Genomic DNA, 15,946 nt, shown 5'->3' on the forward strand with positions numbered 1-15,946 from the left:
TGAAAAGGCAACAGAGCTGAGGTGGCTGCACTGATCCAGAGCTTCCCCAGAGAAAGCACCCAGGAGCCGAAAAAACCTGTGAGCCTTAATCCTATCTGGGGCCCAAATTTCAACCCTGCCTTGGGATAAGTGCAGCTCCGTGACAGCACAGACCAGCCCTGATCCACATGTTCCACTCCCAGCACCACTACTAGGTCATTTTTGGAAGCAAGACCAAACCACATCATCATTTTCAACCAGCTCAGATCACTCTGAATCGACATCACTTGAATTAACGTTAGCTCATTCCCAAAACCCAGGTGATGGCTCCAGACTAACAGCGCAGCGACGGCATGTATGGCTGTAGCTTCACCCATGAATTCTCCAGATAAACCCTATCCCAACGTGTGGTTTTAAGAGGAAAGGAACAAATCCCTTTCTCCCACGTACCTGTGTCCTTGGGAACGCCATCCCCGCAGGCGCTGGGGCACAGGTAGAGCGCCTGCCGCAGCTCCAGGTTCAGGAACCACATCTGCAGGAAGGTGTTGACGTAGCATGTGGCACCGAGGTTCGTCAGGCCCACGAATGCGTTCTGGGGGGGCAGAGAAAGGGCCAAGAAAGGTCATCTCCTCTCATCCCCAGCATCCCTCCTGGGCCCCGGGTGTGGGGTTTGGGGGTACCTTCTTGCGACGCTCGCAGTTGGGGTCATCGATGTTGTGGAAGCTGTTCTCGTCGATCTCGCCCAGCCACACGTGCTCCCCGATGCCCACCAGGCAGTTGGGGTTCCCCCGGCAGTTCCTCCTGGGGAGCCAGACCCCAGCTGTCACCCCCATGTCCCTTGGGGGCTGCAAGGGGTGACAGTGGGTGATACTGGGGAGCATATAATGTTGAATGGGATGAGACATGGAACACTCCCCCCTCCAAAAACAGTGGTCATGGGTGACGAAGGTGGTGGAGAACTAGAGAGTTTTTTAGGCAAAAAAGGGGACTCCAGGGGCAAGTATGGGACCAAGGGGGTCACCTATATCTGGGAAGCCAGGCAGCAACAGGGCTTGCCCCAACTCCAGGGTGAGTGCTATACATCCAGGCAAGGAGATGGGTTCCCTACAGCCCACAGGGATTCCCTATAAATGGGGAACCAGGCAGAGAGAGGGGTCCCTATAGCCCTGGGGTGGAACTAGTTCCTTATATCTGAGAAGCCAGGGAAGAAGAGGGGTTCCTTACAACCCCGGGGTTATCCTATAAATGGGGAGGGAGAAGCAAGGAGATGGGCTCCCCACTCCAGCCCTCCTGGCTTCCTGTACATCTGAAACTCCCAGCAACAACGGCACCCCACAATACCAGGGTGGTACCCTGCATCTGGTGGGACAGGTTGGAAGGAGGGTCCCCCACTATCCCAGGGGAGTTCCCCTACATCTGAGGAGCCAACGAACGAGAGGGCTTACAAACAACACGGGAGGGTCGGTCCCCTGTGTCTGAGCAGAAAGGGACAGAGGTTCCAACAGCTGCCCACCAGCCCAAGGGAGTCCCCTAGATCTGGGGAGCCACACGAGGAGAGGGCCACCCCAGCCCCGGGGAATGGGGGTACCCCAGAAGGGAACACGAGGGAGCCTCCAGAGACCCCGCGGGACCTCGGGAGGGGCAGGGAACGCCCCGCGCCTCATGGCGGGAGGGCACACGAGGGGTCCCCGCAGATCCCAAGCGCGCTGTCGGGGGGTTCGGTGCCCGGCCCGGCCCCGCGGTACCGGCAGGCGCCGCGCTGGCAAGGCTCCAGCCGGACGCGATAGGCCGCCTCGATGTGCTCCTGCGCAACCGCCTCGGGCGGCACTGTCTCGGTCCAGCGCCACGCCGCCTTCTCCAGCTGCAGCCGCGGCGCCATGGCTCCCGTCGGCTCCCCGGGGCTGCCCCGGCCCGGCCCGGTCCTTGCCCCGGTCTCTGTCCCGGTCCCGGCCCGGTCCCGATCCCGCCCGGCCCCTCCCGCCGCCGTCAGGGCCGGTGACGCCACGAGCGCGACGCGGTGACGGCGCGAGGTGCTGACGTTAGCGGGAAGCGACGCTCGGGGCTGGGGCAGGGCTTCCGCCGAGGGGGCGTGGCTTGGGCGTGCCAGGGGCGCGGCTTGTAGGCGCGGCCGGAGGGGGTGTGGCCTATGCAGAATCGGGGCGGGGCTCGCTGGCCATGTGGGCGTAGCTCGTGTGGCATGGGCGGGGCCTGCGCGGCCGGTGGGCGGTGTCTGTGGCGCGAGGCCGTGCTGGGTCCCATCGCACCCCCCGCCACCCACACCGTGCCCCCCCCAGCCCCCTCTGCACCCCTGTGTCATTCCCCCGCACCCCTATACTACAGTCCCCCACGCCATAACAGCCCGGACCCCCTGAACTCCCACACCCCCAGACCATGTGCCCCTATACCACACAGCCCGCTCCCCAATACAACCCTTCCATAGCACACCTCCCTGTTCCCACCACCTCCCGAGGCCCCGTATCCCTCCGCAGCCCCACCCCGTTCCCCCTCTCCTACTCCCCCACAGCACCCCCAAACCATCTTGCCCATACATCTTGCTCCGCTGCACCCCAACACCAAAGCCCCCCATATCCCCACAGCACCCCCCAACCCTCATGCTCCCCATCCCATCGCTCCTGTACCCCCATATTGCCCCGGCGCAGCCCCCAAACACGGCAGCCGCACTGGTTGTCTCTCCTTTAATAGCTATCCCTGCGAGGGGGCCCCCACCAACACCCCGATTGTCCTTTGTGCCCCCACCCTGCCGCCACCCTTGGGGGCACCCAGGCGGCCCGGCCGCCCCGGCACAGTTTCGGGGGGCCGGTGGAAGGGGGGTGTAAACATTTTTGGGGGTCCCGGCCCCCCCCAGAGTCACCCCAGGGCAGCAAAGCACCATTTCCTCCTGATGGTTTTTTTTTTTTGAAAAGAATAAAATTGGCCGAATTCCCCCCAAACTCTGTTTTGGGGGGAATTAGGAGGGGCAGGGGGGCACAGGGGAGCCCCCCACGGCGCCGTGCCGGAGGTCGATAGGGTGTCGGGGGATCCCGGCGGACTCCAGCGCCAGTCCCCGCACGCACCCCGAGAGGCCAGAGCTGAACTTGCCAGCGGTCAGGGCACGGGGGTCAGGGGCACCACCTGTGGGGGTTACACAGGAGACACTGGGTGGGGGGCACCCACTGGGGACACCTGCTGGGCCCACCCATGTCCTGGCCTGGGACACCTGCCCATGTCTATCTTGTGTCCCATCAGGTGTCCCCACCCCATGCCCCACTGTGTGTCCATCCCACGTCTCTCCTTGCATCCCACCCTCTATTCCACCCTGTCCCATCCCACGTCCATCCCGTGTCCCATCTCATGTTCCTCCTGGTGTCTTATCTCCAGCGTTATCCCATGTCCATGCTGTGTCCATGCCATACCCCACCTCTCTGTGTCCCACCCCACGTCCATCCCATGTGCCATCCCATGTCTCAACCCATCTAGCCCACATCCACCCCATGTCCATGCTACATCTATCCCACATCCACCCTGGGGCCATTTGTGTCCCAACCTGTCCCCCCATATTCCATATCCCCCCATGTCCCCCCCACATGCCCCATGTGTCACCGTACCCACGTAGACGCTGCCCTCTGTGTTGGCCATGACGTTGGATCCGGGTGATTCCCCACTCACCGGCTCCTCTCCATCCACCTGGAGCTGCCCGCGCCGACCCTCCCTGTGGGGCACTGTCAGCACCTGCACCCCAACCCCACTCTCACCCCACCCCATGCCCAGACCCCTGCCCACCTTGTCACCGACACCCGGTGCCACTCGCCGTCATTGACGGGGTCTTCAGAGGTGATGGTGGCCTCGCCACTGCCCAGCTGGTAGCTGTGGGGGGGCATGGTGTCAGTGTGCAGGGCACCCTAGGGGGCATCTTGTGGGGCTCAGGGGACCCCTGGGTGCCACACATCATGCCAGGGGACCCTGGCTGCTCCCTCACCTGAACACCAGGTGCCCATCCTTCAACCCGAGGCCAAGGAAATCTTTGGCTTTGCCACCCTCACTGGGCTCCTGTGGGCACAGTGGGGGGTTGAGCATTTGGGGGGGGCACCCGGACCCCCACCCCGAGGGGGTCTCACAGCCCGGTGCCCTCCCTGTCACCCTGTCTCCTGTCTCACCGTGCCATGCCACAGCAGCAGCCCCTGGGTGCTGTGTGTCCGCAGCTCCAGCTCGATGGTCTCAGGAGCCTCAGGGGGGCTGCCATGGGAGGGTGTGGGTGTTGGGGGACACCATCCAAAAAGGGGGTGGTGCCGTGGGGGGAGTGCAGCACCCCAAAAACGGGGGCGTGCCGCCCCCGTTTGGGGTGTCCTGTGTCACTCACCCACGAGGGAAGAGATGCCCAGGAAGGGCCAGGTAGGATCCATCCTGGAATGCAGCGCTGAACTGCCCAGGGGCGTCTGGTGGAAGATGGGGGGTCAGGGAGGGATGGGAGGAGGGGACCCCACCTGCATTTTGGGGGGAAAAAGGGGGAATGGGTGCAGGGACCCACCGCCACCCCCGCTGCCCTCCTGCCAGTCCTGCTCCAGCTCTGCCAGTGCCGAGCCTGCGGGAGAAGAGGGGGTAAAAGGGAGGCAGGTATCCCCTTGGTGTCTCCAAGTGTCCCCCCACCATGCCCCCAGGTGTCTTCAGTTGTTCCCAGGTACCCCCAAGTATTCCCCAAGTGTATACCCTCAAGTGTCCCCAGGTGTCCCCCATGTCCCCGGATGGCTCCAATTATTCCCAGGTATTCCCAAGTATTCCCCAAATGCATGTCCCTGCCATGTACCCAGGTGTCCCTCTGTGTCCCCAGTCAATCTCCAAGGGTCTCCAGGTATCCCCAGGTGTCCCCCCACGTCTGCAGGTGTCTCCAAATGGTGTCAGGTGCCCCCATGTGTGTTCCCCCATGTCCCCAGGTGTCCTCCAAGTGTCCCTAAGTGACCTCCTCCCATGCTCCAAGTGTCTCTACATGTTCCCAAGTTTTCCCCATGTCCCTACATGTCCCAAACTGTCTCCAAGTGTCCTCAGGCATTTCCAAGTATCCCCAAGTGTGCATGTCCCTTGTGTTCCTGGGTGTCCCCGTGTCTTCCCTTTGTCCCCCCCCAATGTCCTCCAGTGACCTGAGATGTCCCTCCATGTCTTCAAGTGTCCCCAGGTGTCCCCCCTTGCCCTTCCATGTGTTTCCCCCTCACTGTGCTGGCAGTGTCCCTGCATGCTCCCTGTGCCCCCAGCTGTCCCCCCATGTCCCTATGCTGTCCCCTCACGGTGCTGGCAGCGGGCCCCGCTGTGTCCAGGGGGGCAACGGCAGGAGCCATGGACGCAGGAGCCACCGTGCAGGCAGGGCCGGGAGAGGTGACAGCTTTCAGCCTCCTCCTCCTCCTTGCAGCGCGGGCCTGGAGGAAGCGGGACACGGTCACTGGGGGTGACGGGTGAGTGCGCATGGCACGCATGGGCAGAGCCCCCGCAGGGCACGCCGGGCACGGGTGTGTGCAGTGAACAGGTGTGAACTGCGCGTGCACATACAGCCCACACACACAGTGCATACACACAAATGCACACGCAGTGCACACACAAGCAGCACGTGGCCACACGCAAACACACACGCAGTGCACACACACAAACGCACACGCACCGCACACATGCATACACACACGTGCAGCACATACATGCAGAAATGCACATGCAGTGCACACACGTGTGCAAACGCTCCACACTCGCCCCCGTTCCCATTCTCACCGTGGGTCCCTGGCTGACACTGGGTGCGGTGGCTGCAGGGTTGCACCCCCCGGCTGCGCAGGAACCGCTCCCGCAGCTCCAGCCGCTTTCCGCTGATGGACACCTGCAGGGATACTGCCCAATGTCACCTCCCTGCCAGCGGGATCACTTCCCAACCGGGACACCAATGGGGTCAACCCCGCCAAGGGGATGCCAGTGAGGGTCACCTCTCCAATGAGGGGGACATCCACAAGGGAACACCAATGGCACCATTCCCCAGCCAGGAGGGTCACCTCCAACCAAGGGGACACCAAGGTGTGGCATCACCAACCCAGTGAGGGAACTCCAACAAGGGGATGTGAAGGGAAGTCATCTCCCCAACAATGGGGTCACCTTCCAACCAAGGGGACACTGACAACGGGGTCATCTTCCCAAGGGAACACCAAGAGGGGTCATCCCCCATCAAGGGGACATCAGTGGGGGTCATCCTTCTGCACACCCAGAGGATCATGCCCCCAATATGGGGGAATCCCCTCTGCACTTAAGGGAGGTCACCTGCTCTCCAAGGGGACACAAAGGGGGGGGGGGGGGAGGAAGTCTCACCTCTCCAATGCAGCCATGGAAGGAGGCATTGGTGGGGGGGCGCAGGGGGGGCTCGGTGCCCCCCAGGTACAGGGGGCTGCGCAGGTTGAGCCCCTGGCTCTTGCCAGGCGAGGAGCGTTTCAGCGGGGTGGCATCATCCACCACCAGTGTCCCATCCTTGTGAAGTCGTTCAGCTGTCACCCAGTGCCACTGGCCCAGGGCCACCGGCTCTGCGCTCCGCAGCACCGCCGGGCCTGTGGGGACAGGGGTGGTGTTACAGAGGGTGCTGGGGGACCTGAGATGTGCCCTGGGTGATGCCTGGGGACCAGAATGACTCCCAAGGACCTCAGTGACGTTAGGGGACCCCAATGGTGCCAGGGGACCCCACTGTGGCTCAGGGACCCCTTTCATGCCAGTGAACCCTGGTAATGCTGTGTCACCCCCTTACTCCCACAGTTCCCGGTGCCACTCTCCACAGTGCCCTGTGCCACCCACCTGAGCCCAGCTCGTAGCGGAACTCGATATGACCACCAATCAAGGCCAAGGCCACAAAGTCCTCGACAGGGGCAGCTTTGCCGGCGCTGAAGAGCAGGAGCCCATCGGGTGCCAGCGGCAGGAACTCAACCTCCAGCCGCAGCTCATGGTGCACGTTGGTGAGGGGCGGGTACGAGATGAAGGCTCCCTCCTCATCGAACGATGGCACATTCACCACCTCACCTGCACATCACAGTGCTCAGTGTCGGATCCCCCCATCCTCGGTGGGACCTCCAGCTTCATCCTCAGAGCAACATCCATCCACAGCCTTCATCCCCAGGGTGGGACAACATCCATCCATCCATCCATCCATCCATCCATCCATCCATCCATCCTTCCATCCATCCATCCCCAACCTTCATCCCCATGATGGGACCCCATCATTCATCCCCAGCCTCTATCCCCAGTCTCCAACCCCACAATGGGGCCCAATGTCCAATCCCTTGGTGAGACCAAACCTACATCCCCAGGATGGGACCCTAGCCTCCATGCCCATGGAGCCCATAAGGGTGATCCTTATCTCTTGCCAGTGTCCCCAAGGTGGTACCCAGCCCCACTGCATCCCCATCCCCATGTCATCAGGGTGGTCCCAGCCATGTCCCCATCTCCTTGGAGTGGTCACCAACCCTACACCCCCTTCACCAGTGTGGTCCCAGCCATGTCCCCATTTCCCTGGTTGATCCCACCCTGTCTCCATGTCCCAGGATGGTGCCAGCTGTGTCCCTGTGTCACTCACCCTCGGTGCACCTCTCCCCAGTCTTGCCCAGGTGGCAGCGGCAGGTGTAGCCCTGCCCATCCGGCTGGTTGACGCAGGTGGCATCAGGCCCACACGCCTCTGCGGTGTGAGAAGCCATGAGTGCCCATCCTGAAGGGACCCTGGGACGACATCCCCATGGAGGGAGTGGTGTCACCTACCTGGGTGACAGTGCAAAGCCTGCGAGTACTCGCAGTTGCTGCCAGTGAAGCCGTGGGGACATCGGCAGACGTAGGTGCCACTCTCGTCGTCCTGGCACACACCGCCATTCTGGGAGAGGGGTGACATGGGTGTCAGCAGTGGGCAGGGATGGGTGGGCATCACCTCCTCACCCCCATTCTCACCTGGCACGGCCGGTCCTGGCAGGTGGGACAATTGGTGACACCATGTGCCTGCAGGTCCATGTCCCCAAAGGCCACCTCTTCCCCCTGGATGCGGAGCTGGCGCACACAGCCTGTGGGGTGGTGGAGAATAGGCAGAATTGTCACATGATGCCCAGCATCTCCTCACCCCGGTGCCCCCCAAAACCCCTCACTCACCCATGAAACCCCGGCTGAGCCCCGTCTTTGCCACAGCACTGATGTCAGGGTAACCCCCCAGGTACAGCTCCTCGTTCAGATCCAGCCCTTGGAACTTCCCCTGCAGGCACAAGAGTGTGGGCACCACCTCCAGCACCCTGACCCCCACCCCACATCCCACCCCCAAACTGATACCTGGGAGGTGCCGTTCACAGCGGGATGCCCGTCCAGGCCCAGCGAGCCCCAGGTGAGGTTGCGGAGCAGCCGCACAGTGTGGTACTCACCCAGCCGCAGTGCTGTGGGGTGACGGATGGTGGCCATGCCTGAACCAGCATCAAACCTGATTTTTTGGGGGTACAAGGGGTGTGGGTGGGTGCTGGCACCCATCTCCCACCTCTTCCACAGCACCCACTCATAGTTCTCACCTAAATTCGGGGCGTCCACCCACCAACCCGAAGGAGATGAAGTCGGCACCGCTGTTTTTCCGCTGCCCATTGTAAAGGAGAAGCCCTGAAGGGTGACAGAGGATCAGATGGGACAGTCCCCATTCTGAGGTGGGGGACACGTTCTAGGGGACCCCAAAATCCTCCCAGAATGGAGGAGAAACCCCCCATTAACTGGAGGCTCTCAGGTGCATAGAAAATGGGAGATAAAGGAGGGCACCTGGTGCATGAAGGGAAGGGATGATGAAGGCAGGAAAGGGAGGGGGAAATGATGGAGGGGACACGATGGGGGACACAGAAGACACGTGGGGAACACGGGCTCACCATCGGCAGCATCAGGTCGGAAGGTGATGAGGATCTCAAACCTCTTGTAGGCATCCTTGATGGTGGGCAGGGGGAGGAAGGAGAGGGGCGACTGCCCGAAATAGGGGATCACGTGCTCTGCAGGGATGGGGCGGGTAAGGAGGGGTGGCATACATCACCCCCACTCCCATCCATCCACCTGTCCCTCTGTCTGTCCTCACCTTGGACCTTCAGCACATAGTAAGCTGTCTGCTGGCCGCGGTGGTTGGCGGCCACGCAGGTGTAGACGCCGGCGTCCTCGGGGCGCACAGCCGGCAGCGTCAGCACGTTCCCCTGCACCCTGGCACCCGCCGGCAGCTCCCCCTCCAGCTGTGGCACAGCAGAGGGGGTCAGCACTCTTAAGCAGCCCCCACTAGCCCTGCCACGCCCAACCTCCACCCCTCCATCGCACCTTGCTCCAGGTGATCTCTGGCACTGGGAAGCCAGATGCCAAGCACGGCAAAACAGCTGCTGATCCAAGGGACACCTCCTTCACCTCTGGTTGCCCAGCGATTTGAGGAGCAGCTGGGGACGCATGGAGGTGTCACAACCCTGCAGTGACATAGTGTGCACCCCCACCTCTGCGTCCCCATGCTCACCTTGCACATGGAGGATGACATGGGACTGGACGGTGCCCACGGCGTTGGTGGCGGTGCAGCGGTACTGCCCGGCATCTGCCCGCTCCACCTGCTCAATGGTAAGGGTGCCGGTGCGGACCAGCACCCCGGGGCGGATGCGGCCCCCCACTTTGCTCCAGGTGACATGGGGGCGGGGCTCCCCCAAGCCCAGGCACTCCAGCTCCACTGTTGTCCCTGCCAGCACTGTCTGCACTGCAGTCCGGATGTTGATCAGGGCCCTGGGGAGAGCTTGGGGGACAGGGGGGTTATCAGGTGAACCCCTGGCACAGGAAGGCATTGAGGTCTGGCACCACAGTGGAAGATACGAAGAAACGGGGTTCCTGAGAGGGGATGTGAGACAATTGGGGTGGCTGCGGGAATGGGGAGAGTTCCGAGTTGTTGGGAGTCCTCGTGAGCATGGGGAGACATGGGAGGTACCATGGGTGGTCATGGGTGTGGGGATAGGGGGCACTGGGGTGTCTGTGGGTGTGGAGAGAGACTGATTGCGTTGGGGTGTCCACAGGCTTTGGGAAGGGTGAGGGATATATAGTGCCTGTGGGCTTCAGGAGAGATTTGGGGTCGCCACGGGTATTGGGGGTATGAGGGTGCCTGTGTAAGGAAATGGAAGGTGCTGGGGTGCCCCTTGGTGGGGGGACATGGGGGTCCCGGGGTGCCCTTGGAGGTGGGGGACATGTGAGGGGTGGACGTGTCCCCTGGTACTGGGGTGATGCTCCTACCCTGGACAGTGAGGGTGGCCCGGTCCTCCGCCTGCCTGCCTGGGGCACTGGCCCGGCACACGTACACACCCTGGGCCCCCGATGCCAGCTCCGGCATTCTGCAGGGACACAGCCAGGGTGAGGGACCCCACAGGGGACCAGTGTGAGCATCCCACCTCCCTGGAACATGGTTCCTTACCGCAGCACGCCGTCCCGCACGCTGTGGGTAGGGGGCAGCTCCCCACCTTCCTTCAGCCACTCCACATGAGCACGGGGGTCCCCGGAGACAGAGCAGGTGAATTCGGCAGTGCCACCCACTCCTTTGACAAGGTTCCCTGGTGTCACCCGCACCACTAAAGGACCACCAGCGATGTCCCCACCTTCACCAGCATCACCTGGAAGGGATGCAGAGCCCCAGTGGTACCCAGTGGCACTTGCATCGTCCCTGTGGGATGCAGAGCCCCAGTGCTGCATCCCCTGTGGGATGCAGAACCCAGCAACATCAGGATAACCTGGGCAGGATGCAGGCCCTCAGTGGTACCCAATGGCACCACCCAGGCAGGAAGTGGTGCCCCAGTGGTACCCATCAGCACTGGGATTGCCTGGCCAGGATGCAGAGCTCTGAGGGCAACTGGTGGCACTGCCACCACCCAGTGCGGAGCACCAATGGTACCCAGGATGGGGATGGGCTCACCATGAACAGCCACACGGGCAAAGGCCTCGGCGCTGCCAACGCGGTTGGTGACGAGGCAGCGGTAGGTGCCGGTGTCGGCAGGGGCCGCGGGGCTGAGGCGGAGGAGGCCAGCACGGTGGGCCACACGCGCCGACAGGCTGCCGTTCACCTTGTCCCAGGTGTAGTGCAGTGGCGGGGTGCCGTGGGCCAGGCACTGCACCTGCAACGCCTCACCTGCCCGCACCGCTATGTCCTCCGGGAGGATGGTGGCATATGGAGGTGCTGTGGGATGGGAGGAACTGTCAGCCATGATGAGGCCAGGAATGGGTCAGTGGGGCAAGAGGGGTGCTGGTGAGGGGTGAAGGGTGTGATGAAGATGGGTGTCTGTTGGGATGGATGAGAGCTGGATGGATCCATGAGGAAGGGGTGGATAGAGTAGTGTGAGAGGAGATGGAGATATGAATGGCTGGGATGGCCAGGAGTGATGGATGAATCAGGGAAGGAAGGGATGGATGGATGATTGGAGACTTTGAGGAGATGGCGAATTGGGTGTGTGCTGGGATGGATGAGATGGATGATGCACAAGGGGAAGATGGATGCAGCAGTCAGGAAATGTAGAGTTGGATGTGAGCGGGAAAGATTGAATGATGGATGAATGTACCAGGAAGGGGTGGATGGATAAATTTGAGGGGAGACTGAGAAACTAGTGTATGCTGGGATGGATCACATGAATGGATGCAAAAGGAAGGGTTGGATGGAAAAGGTGTGAGAGGAGACGGAGAGATGGATGTGAGCTGGGATGGATGAGCAATGGATAAATCCACATGAAAAAGTTGGATGGAGAAATGAGAAGATGTAGAGAAGGGTGTGTGCTAGGATGGATGAGCTGGATGAATGCACAAAGAAGAGATGGGTAGAAGAGTTAGGAGATGTATGTGAGCTGGGATGGTTGAGTGATGGATGAATCCACAAGGAAGAGGTAGGTATGTGGGTGAATGGATCAATGACTGGCAGAGTTTGAGAGCAGATGGTGAGTTGGGCATGTGCTGAGATGGATGAGATGGATGATGGACAAGAAAGGGATGGATGGAAGGGTGTGAGAGGAGATGGAGAGATGGCATGTGCTAAGATGGACAAGAGATGGGTGGATGCACAAGGATGAGATGCGTGGAGGGGTGTGAGAGGAAACAGAGAGAGGAATATCAGCTGCAGTGGGTGAGCAATACATGAGTCCACCAGGAAGGGATGGATGGACAGGCGTGAGAGGAGATGGAGAGATGGATGCGAGCTATGATGGATGAGAGATGGGTGAATTCACAAGGACAAAATGGATGGAAGAATAAGGAGATGAGGAGATAGGTGTGTGTTGGATTGACGAATCCACAAGGAATAAACAGATGGAGAGGTGTGAGCAGAGATGGAGATGGACGTGAGCTGTGATGGATGAGTGATGGGTGAATCCACAAGAAAGAAAGGCATGTTAGAATAAGGAGACAGAGAGATGAGAGATGGGTGTGTGCTGGGATGAATGAGATGGATGGATCCATGAAGAAGAGATGGAAGGAGAGATATGAGCAGATATAGAGAGATGGGTTTGAGCTGGGATGGATGAGCTATGGATGAATCCATGATGAATGGACAGATGGATGGATGAGAGAGTAGAAGTGGAGAGGGACACGCACAGGGATGGGACAAGCAGGTGGACACATCCACAGGAAGGGTTGGTGACAGAACTTGAAAGGAGCTTGAGAGGAAGAGGAGTGCTGCGATGGAGCGAGGAGGGTGCCATGAGGAAAGGCTGGATATAAGGGTGGAAGTGGCGATGGAGGTGGCCACATGCAGAGAAAGGACGGGTGATGGCCACAGCAGAGGTGGCAGAAAGAACCCAGGGGCACCCAAACCCCTGCTGTCCCCTTACTCTCCACATCAAGGGTGACGAAGACTTCGCTGGAACCGACGGGGCTGCTGGCATTGCAGATGTACTGGCCCGAGTCCTGCTGTGCGGCACGAGGGATAACCAGGCTGCCATTCACCACGCGGTGCTGCCAGGGCAGGGGTGCCCGCAGCTTCGACCACTCGATCCGGGGCATTGGGTCACCTATGACCACACCATGCCCATCACTGTGGTGTCAGGTACTGCTCAGGACATCCCTTCTCCACCACTGTCCTCCAGGCTCCCCATACCTCTGGCCATGCAGTGCAGTGTGGCAGTGTCCCCGGCCACCACGGTGACGGGAGATGGTGCAGTGACTTCAGGGGACCCAGGGTGCCGCTGCGCTGACTCCACGCTGACATCCACCCGTGCCTGTGCTGAGCCCAGGGCACTGTGCGCCACGCACACATAGGTCCCGGCATGCTCTGGCTTGGCTGGTGAGAACTGTTGGGGGGACAGGGTGGGGATGAGTACCAGGCATCACCTGGTGCCCCATGGTGCCCCGGGGTGCCCCCTCACCTCCAGGATGGCCTGGCTGTTCATGTGCAGTAGCGTCTGGTGCTCCACCTTCTGCCGAGAGCCCAGCCGGCTCCAACGCACCAGTGGCCGCGGCTCGCCCTGGCCCAGGCACTCTAGGCTCAGGGATTTACCCTCCTTCACTGTCACAGGGCCTGGCGGCATCACTGACACCGTGGGGGCACCTGGATAAGGAGGAGGGCACTGGGGTGGGGATTGGGAGACCACCATGAAGGGCACCTGGAAGGTGCCTGGCCATAGGGGCACCCATCACCCTTGGGAGCACTGGGAGCATGGGAGGCAATGAGCATGAGTGTCTGGATGGGGACACAACATCTCAGGAGCATCCAAAGCCCATGGAGGACATCTGCATGGGGATGGGGACATCACAACTCCTGGGGCCCCTGGAAGGACACCAGCATGGGGACATGGGCACCACCACTCCAGGAGCACCTGAAGCATGGAAAGCAGATGGGGATAGGGACACAATCACTCCAGTGGTATCTGGATGACATGGAGGACACCAGCATGGTGACAGGGAGACCACCCTGTGGGCACCTGGAGCATATGGAGGACATGGAGATGGGGACACCAGTGCCCAGGGGACACCTGGAGCACATGGAAACAGGGACAGGGCCACCCTGGCCACCTCATACCTTGCACCACAAGGTTGACGACGCTGCTGGCGACGCCAAAGCGGTTGGAAGCCACACAGTGGTAGGCGCCCTGGTTGCCCACGTGGGCATTGGTGATGGAGATGACTGAGCCATTGGCACTGATCTTCACATTGTCTGGGCAAGGAGGAGCCATCAGCACCAGGGCCACCCTGGGGACCATGCCAGGGCCACCCTGGGGTCTGCCATACCTTGGAGGTGCTGGCCAGGCCCCATCCGCCAAGTGATATTGACAGGCTGGGCACCATCGTGGACTCGGCACTTGAAGGTGGCCTCTTCACCTGGTGCCACTGCCATGCTGTGTGGGTCGATGGAGATGATGGGGCTCTGCAGACCTGTGGGGACAAAGGGACAGAGAGGCTACGAGGTCACTCACATCACCCATCTCCCCTCAGCATCCTCCCTCACTCTGTGGCTGCACTCACGGTAGCTGGAGCTGCCACGGGAGGTGACAGTGACAGAGACAATGGCCTCGCGGGAGACACTGCCCATGTCAGCCCGGCACACGTACTCTCCTGAATCAGCCACCGAGAGCTGTGACAGCCGCAGCCGGGACCCCGAAATCTGGAGACAACATAACAGAAGGTGGTGGCATCACCCAGCCATGCACAGCAACCACCATCCCCCACCCCACCAATGTCCCCACCTACCTGGTGCTTGGCTGGGAGGGCCCCACCACGCTTATACCAGGTAATGGTGGTCTGTCCCTGGCTGGCCACCACACAGTCCAGGTCCAGAGTCTGTCCCTCGGTGACAGAGGATGCTGAGGACTCAATGTGGATGGGTGGCGTGATGCCGGTGGCTGCATGGGCAGAGTTGAGGGTGAATGGCCCCAGTGGTCCCTGACACCAGTGGGAACCTGTCCCCTAGAGGGTGACACTCACAGTGGGATGGGTTGTCTCCATCATCAATAGTGATGATGAGGGATGTCTCCTGTGTGATGCCGCCTGATGTCACCCGGCACACGTACTCCCCTGAATCGGCTGCTGTCACCTGGGGGATGCGCAGGCGGGTGCCTGACACCTGGAGGTCACAATTAGGGGACAAGTCAGCACTGCAGAGTGGGAGATGGGACAAATTCAGAGTGACCCCCCCCCTGGCCCCTACCTGGTGGCCAGCAGGAAGAGAGCCACCACGCTTGTACCACGTCACAGTGGTGGGGCCAGACCCTGCCACCACACAGTTGAGGTCCAGGGTCTGACCCTCGGCGATGGCTGAGGACAAGGACTCGATGCGGAGGGGCTGGGAGATGCCAGAGGCTGGGGGAGGACAGGGAAAGGGAACATTTATCACCAGGGTCACACCCAACTGTCCCCAAGCACTGCCCTCTCTCACACTCACTGTAATGGGTGTCGGCACTGCTCGGCACGGTGACAATGACAGATGCCTCCTGCGTGACAGTCCCCAGGGTCACCCGACACACGTACTCCCCTGAATCAGCCACTGCCACTTGGGCAAGGCGCAGGCGGGTCCCTGACACCTGGGGACATGACAAGATGGGGACACATCAGTACCTGATGCAGGGTTGTGGCCTGCAGGGCAAGGCCACCTCCCCCATGTCCCACCTGGCTGTTTGGTGGCAGAGCTCCCCCGCGCCGGTACCAGGTGACATGGGGATGACCCTGTCCTGCCACCATGCAGTTGAGGTCCAGCGTCTGTCCCTCGGCAACAGCAGCAGAGGAGGTCTCAATCCTCACTGGCGGCGTGACACCAACAGCTGGGGGCAGCAATAGGATCCATAGGGTCACCACTGTGTCCTCACCACGTCCCTATGTCACCTCTCACCCATCCCAGTACCGTAAGAGGAGCCAGCACCAGTCTGGATGGTGACGATGAGGGATGTCTCATGTGTGACACTGCCTGATGTCACCCGGCACACGTACTCCCCTGAATCGGCTGCTGTCACCTGCGGGATGCGCAGGCGGGTGCCCAGCACCT

At 61.2% G+C, this 15,946-nt stretch overlaps 2 protein-coding genes across 8 annotated transcripts in view; both read right to left on the reverse strand.

Moving 5' to 3' along the window:
* The window catches only part of USP48 (ubiquitin specific peptidase 48), a 31,148-nt gene extending 29,217 nt beyond the window's left edge, over window positions 1–1,931 (reverse strand). For 4 of the 5 annotated variants that reach the window (XR_010723686.1, XM_066202791.1, XM_066202790.1 and 1 more), the window contains exons 1-3: window positions 1,725–1,931; window positions 660–780; window positions 430–571 (exon numbers count right to left, since the gene is read on the reverse strand). Coding sequence is in view for 4 of the 5 variants with exons in the window: in XM_066202791.1 (XP_066058888.1) it covers window positions 430–571; window positions 660–780; window positions 1,725–1,858 (397 nt within the window). In the remaining variant the exon portion in view is untranslated. The remainder of the gene's footprint in view (window positions 1–429; window positions 572–659; window positions 781–1,724) is intronic. The other variant, XM_066202789.1, reaches the window with a different exon arrangement.
* Window positions 1,932–2,659: 728 nt separating this feature from the next.
* Window positions 2,660–15,946, reverse strand: part of HSPG2 (heparan sulfate proteoglycan 2) — a 40,337-nt gene continuing 27,050 nt past the window's right edge. For all 3 annotated transcript variants that reach the window (XM_066202777.1, XM_066202776.1, XM_066202775.1), the window contains 36 exons: window positions 15,806–15,944; window positions 15,574–15,725; window positions 15,350–15,488; window positions 15,116–15,267; window positions 14,893–15,031; window positions 14,659–14,810; window positions 14,434–14,572; window positions 14,200–14,343; window positions 13,991–14,125; window positions 13,338–13,519; window positions 13,070–13,262; window positions 12,804–12,983; window positions 10,907–11,167; window positions 10,412–10,607; window positions 10,234–10,331; window positions 9,479–9,745; window positions 9,292–9,404; window positions 9,062–9,209; window positions 8,862–8,978; window positions 8,520–8,604; window positions 8,290–8,434; window positions 8,116–8,215; window positions 7,921–8,030; window positions 7,738–7,846; window positions 7,559–7,657; window positions 6,784–7,005; window positions 6,310–6,542; window positions 5,728–5,830; window positions 5,256–5,384; window positions 4,505–4,558; window positions 4,337–4,412; window positions 4,134–4,212; window positions 3,956–4,026; window positions 3,760–3,843; window positions 3,585–3,688; window positions 2,660–3,111 (listed from right to left, as the gene is read on the reverse strand). In XM_066202777.1, the coding sequence (XP_066058874.1) occupies window positions 2,948–3,111; window positions 3,585–3,688; window positions 3,760–3,843; window positions 3,956–4,026; window positions 4,134–4,212; window positions 4,337–4,412; window positions 4,505–4,558; window positions 5,256–5,384; window positions 5,728–5,830; window positions 6,310–6,542; window positions 6,784–7,005; window positions 7,559–7,657; window positions 7,738–7,846; window positions 7,921–8,030; window positions 8,116–8,215; window positions 8,290–8,434; window positions 8,520–8,604; window positions 8,862–8,978; window positions 9,062–9,209; window positions 9,292–9,404; window positions 9,479–9,745; window positions 10,234–10,331; window positions 10,412–10,607; window positions 10,907–11,167; window positions 12,804–12,983; window positions 13,070–13,262; window positions 13,338–13,519; window positions 13,991–14,125; window positions 14,200–14,343; window positions 14,434–14,572; window positions 14,659–14,810; window positions 14,893–15,031; window positions 15,116–15,267; window positions 15,350–15,488; window positions 15,574–15,725; window positions 15,806–15,944 (5,013 nt within the window). In that variant the 3' untranslated portion in view covers window positions 2,660–2,947. The remainder of the gene's footprint in view (window positions 3,112–3,584; window positions 3,689–3,759; window positions 3,844–3,955; window positions 4,027–4,133; window positions 4,213–4,336; window positions 4,413–4,504; window positions 4,559–5,255; window positions 5,385–5,727; window positions 5,831–6,309; window positions 6,543–6,783; window positions 7,006–7,558; window positions 7,658–7,737; window positions 7,847–7,920; window positions 8,031–8,115; window positions 8,216–8,289; window positions 8,435–8,519; window positions 8,605–8,861; window positions 8,979–9,061; window positions 9,210–9,291; window positions 9,405–9,478; window positions 9,746–10,233; window positions 10,332–10,411; window positions 10,608–10,906; window positions 11,168–12,803; window positions 12,984–13,069; window positions 13,263–13,337; window positions 13,520–13,990; window positions 14,126–14,199; window positions 14,344–14,433; window positions 14,573–14,658; window positions 14,811–14,892; window positions 15,032–15,115; window positions 15,268–15,349; window positions 15,489–15,573; window positions 15,726–15,805; window positions 15,945–15,946) is intronic.

The sequence above is a fragment of the Chamaea fasciata genome, unplaced genomic scaffold (genome assembly GCF_029207755.1).
Source record: "Chamaea fasciata isolate MVZ Bird 193981 ecotype frontalis unplaced genomic scaffold, bChaFas1.0.hap1 SCAF_23, whole genome shotgun sequence".
In the NCBI taxonomy this organism is placed as follows: domain Eukaryota; kingdom Metazoa; phylum Chordata; class Aves; order Passeriformes; family Sylviidae; genus Chamaea; species Chamaea fasciata.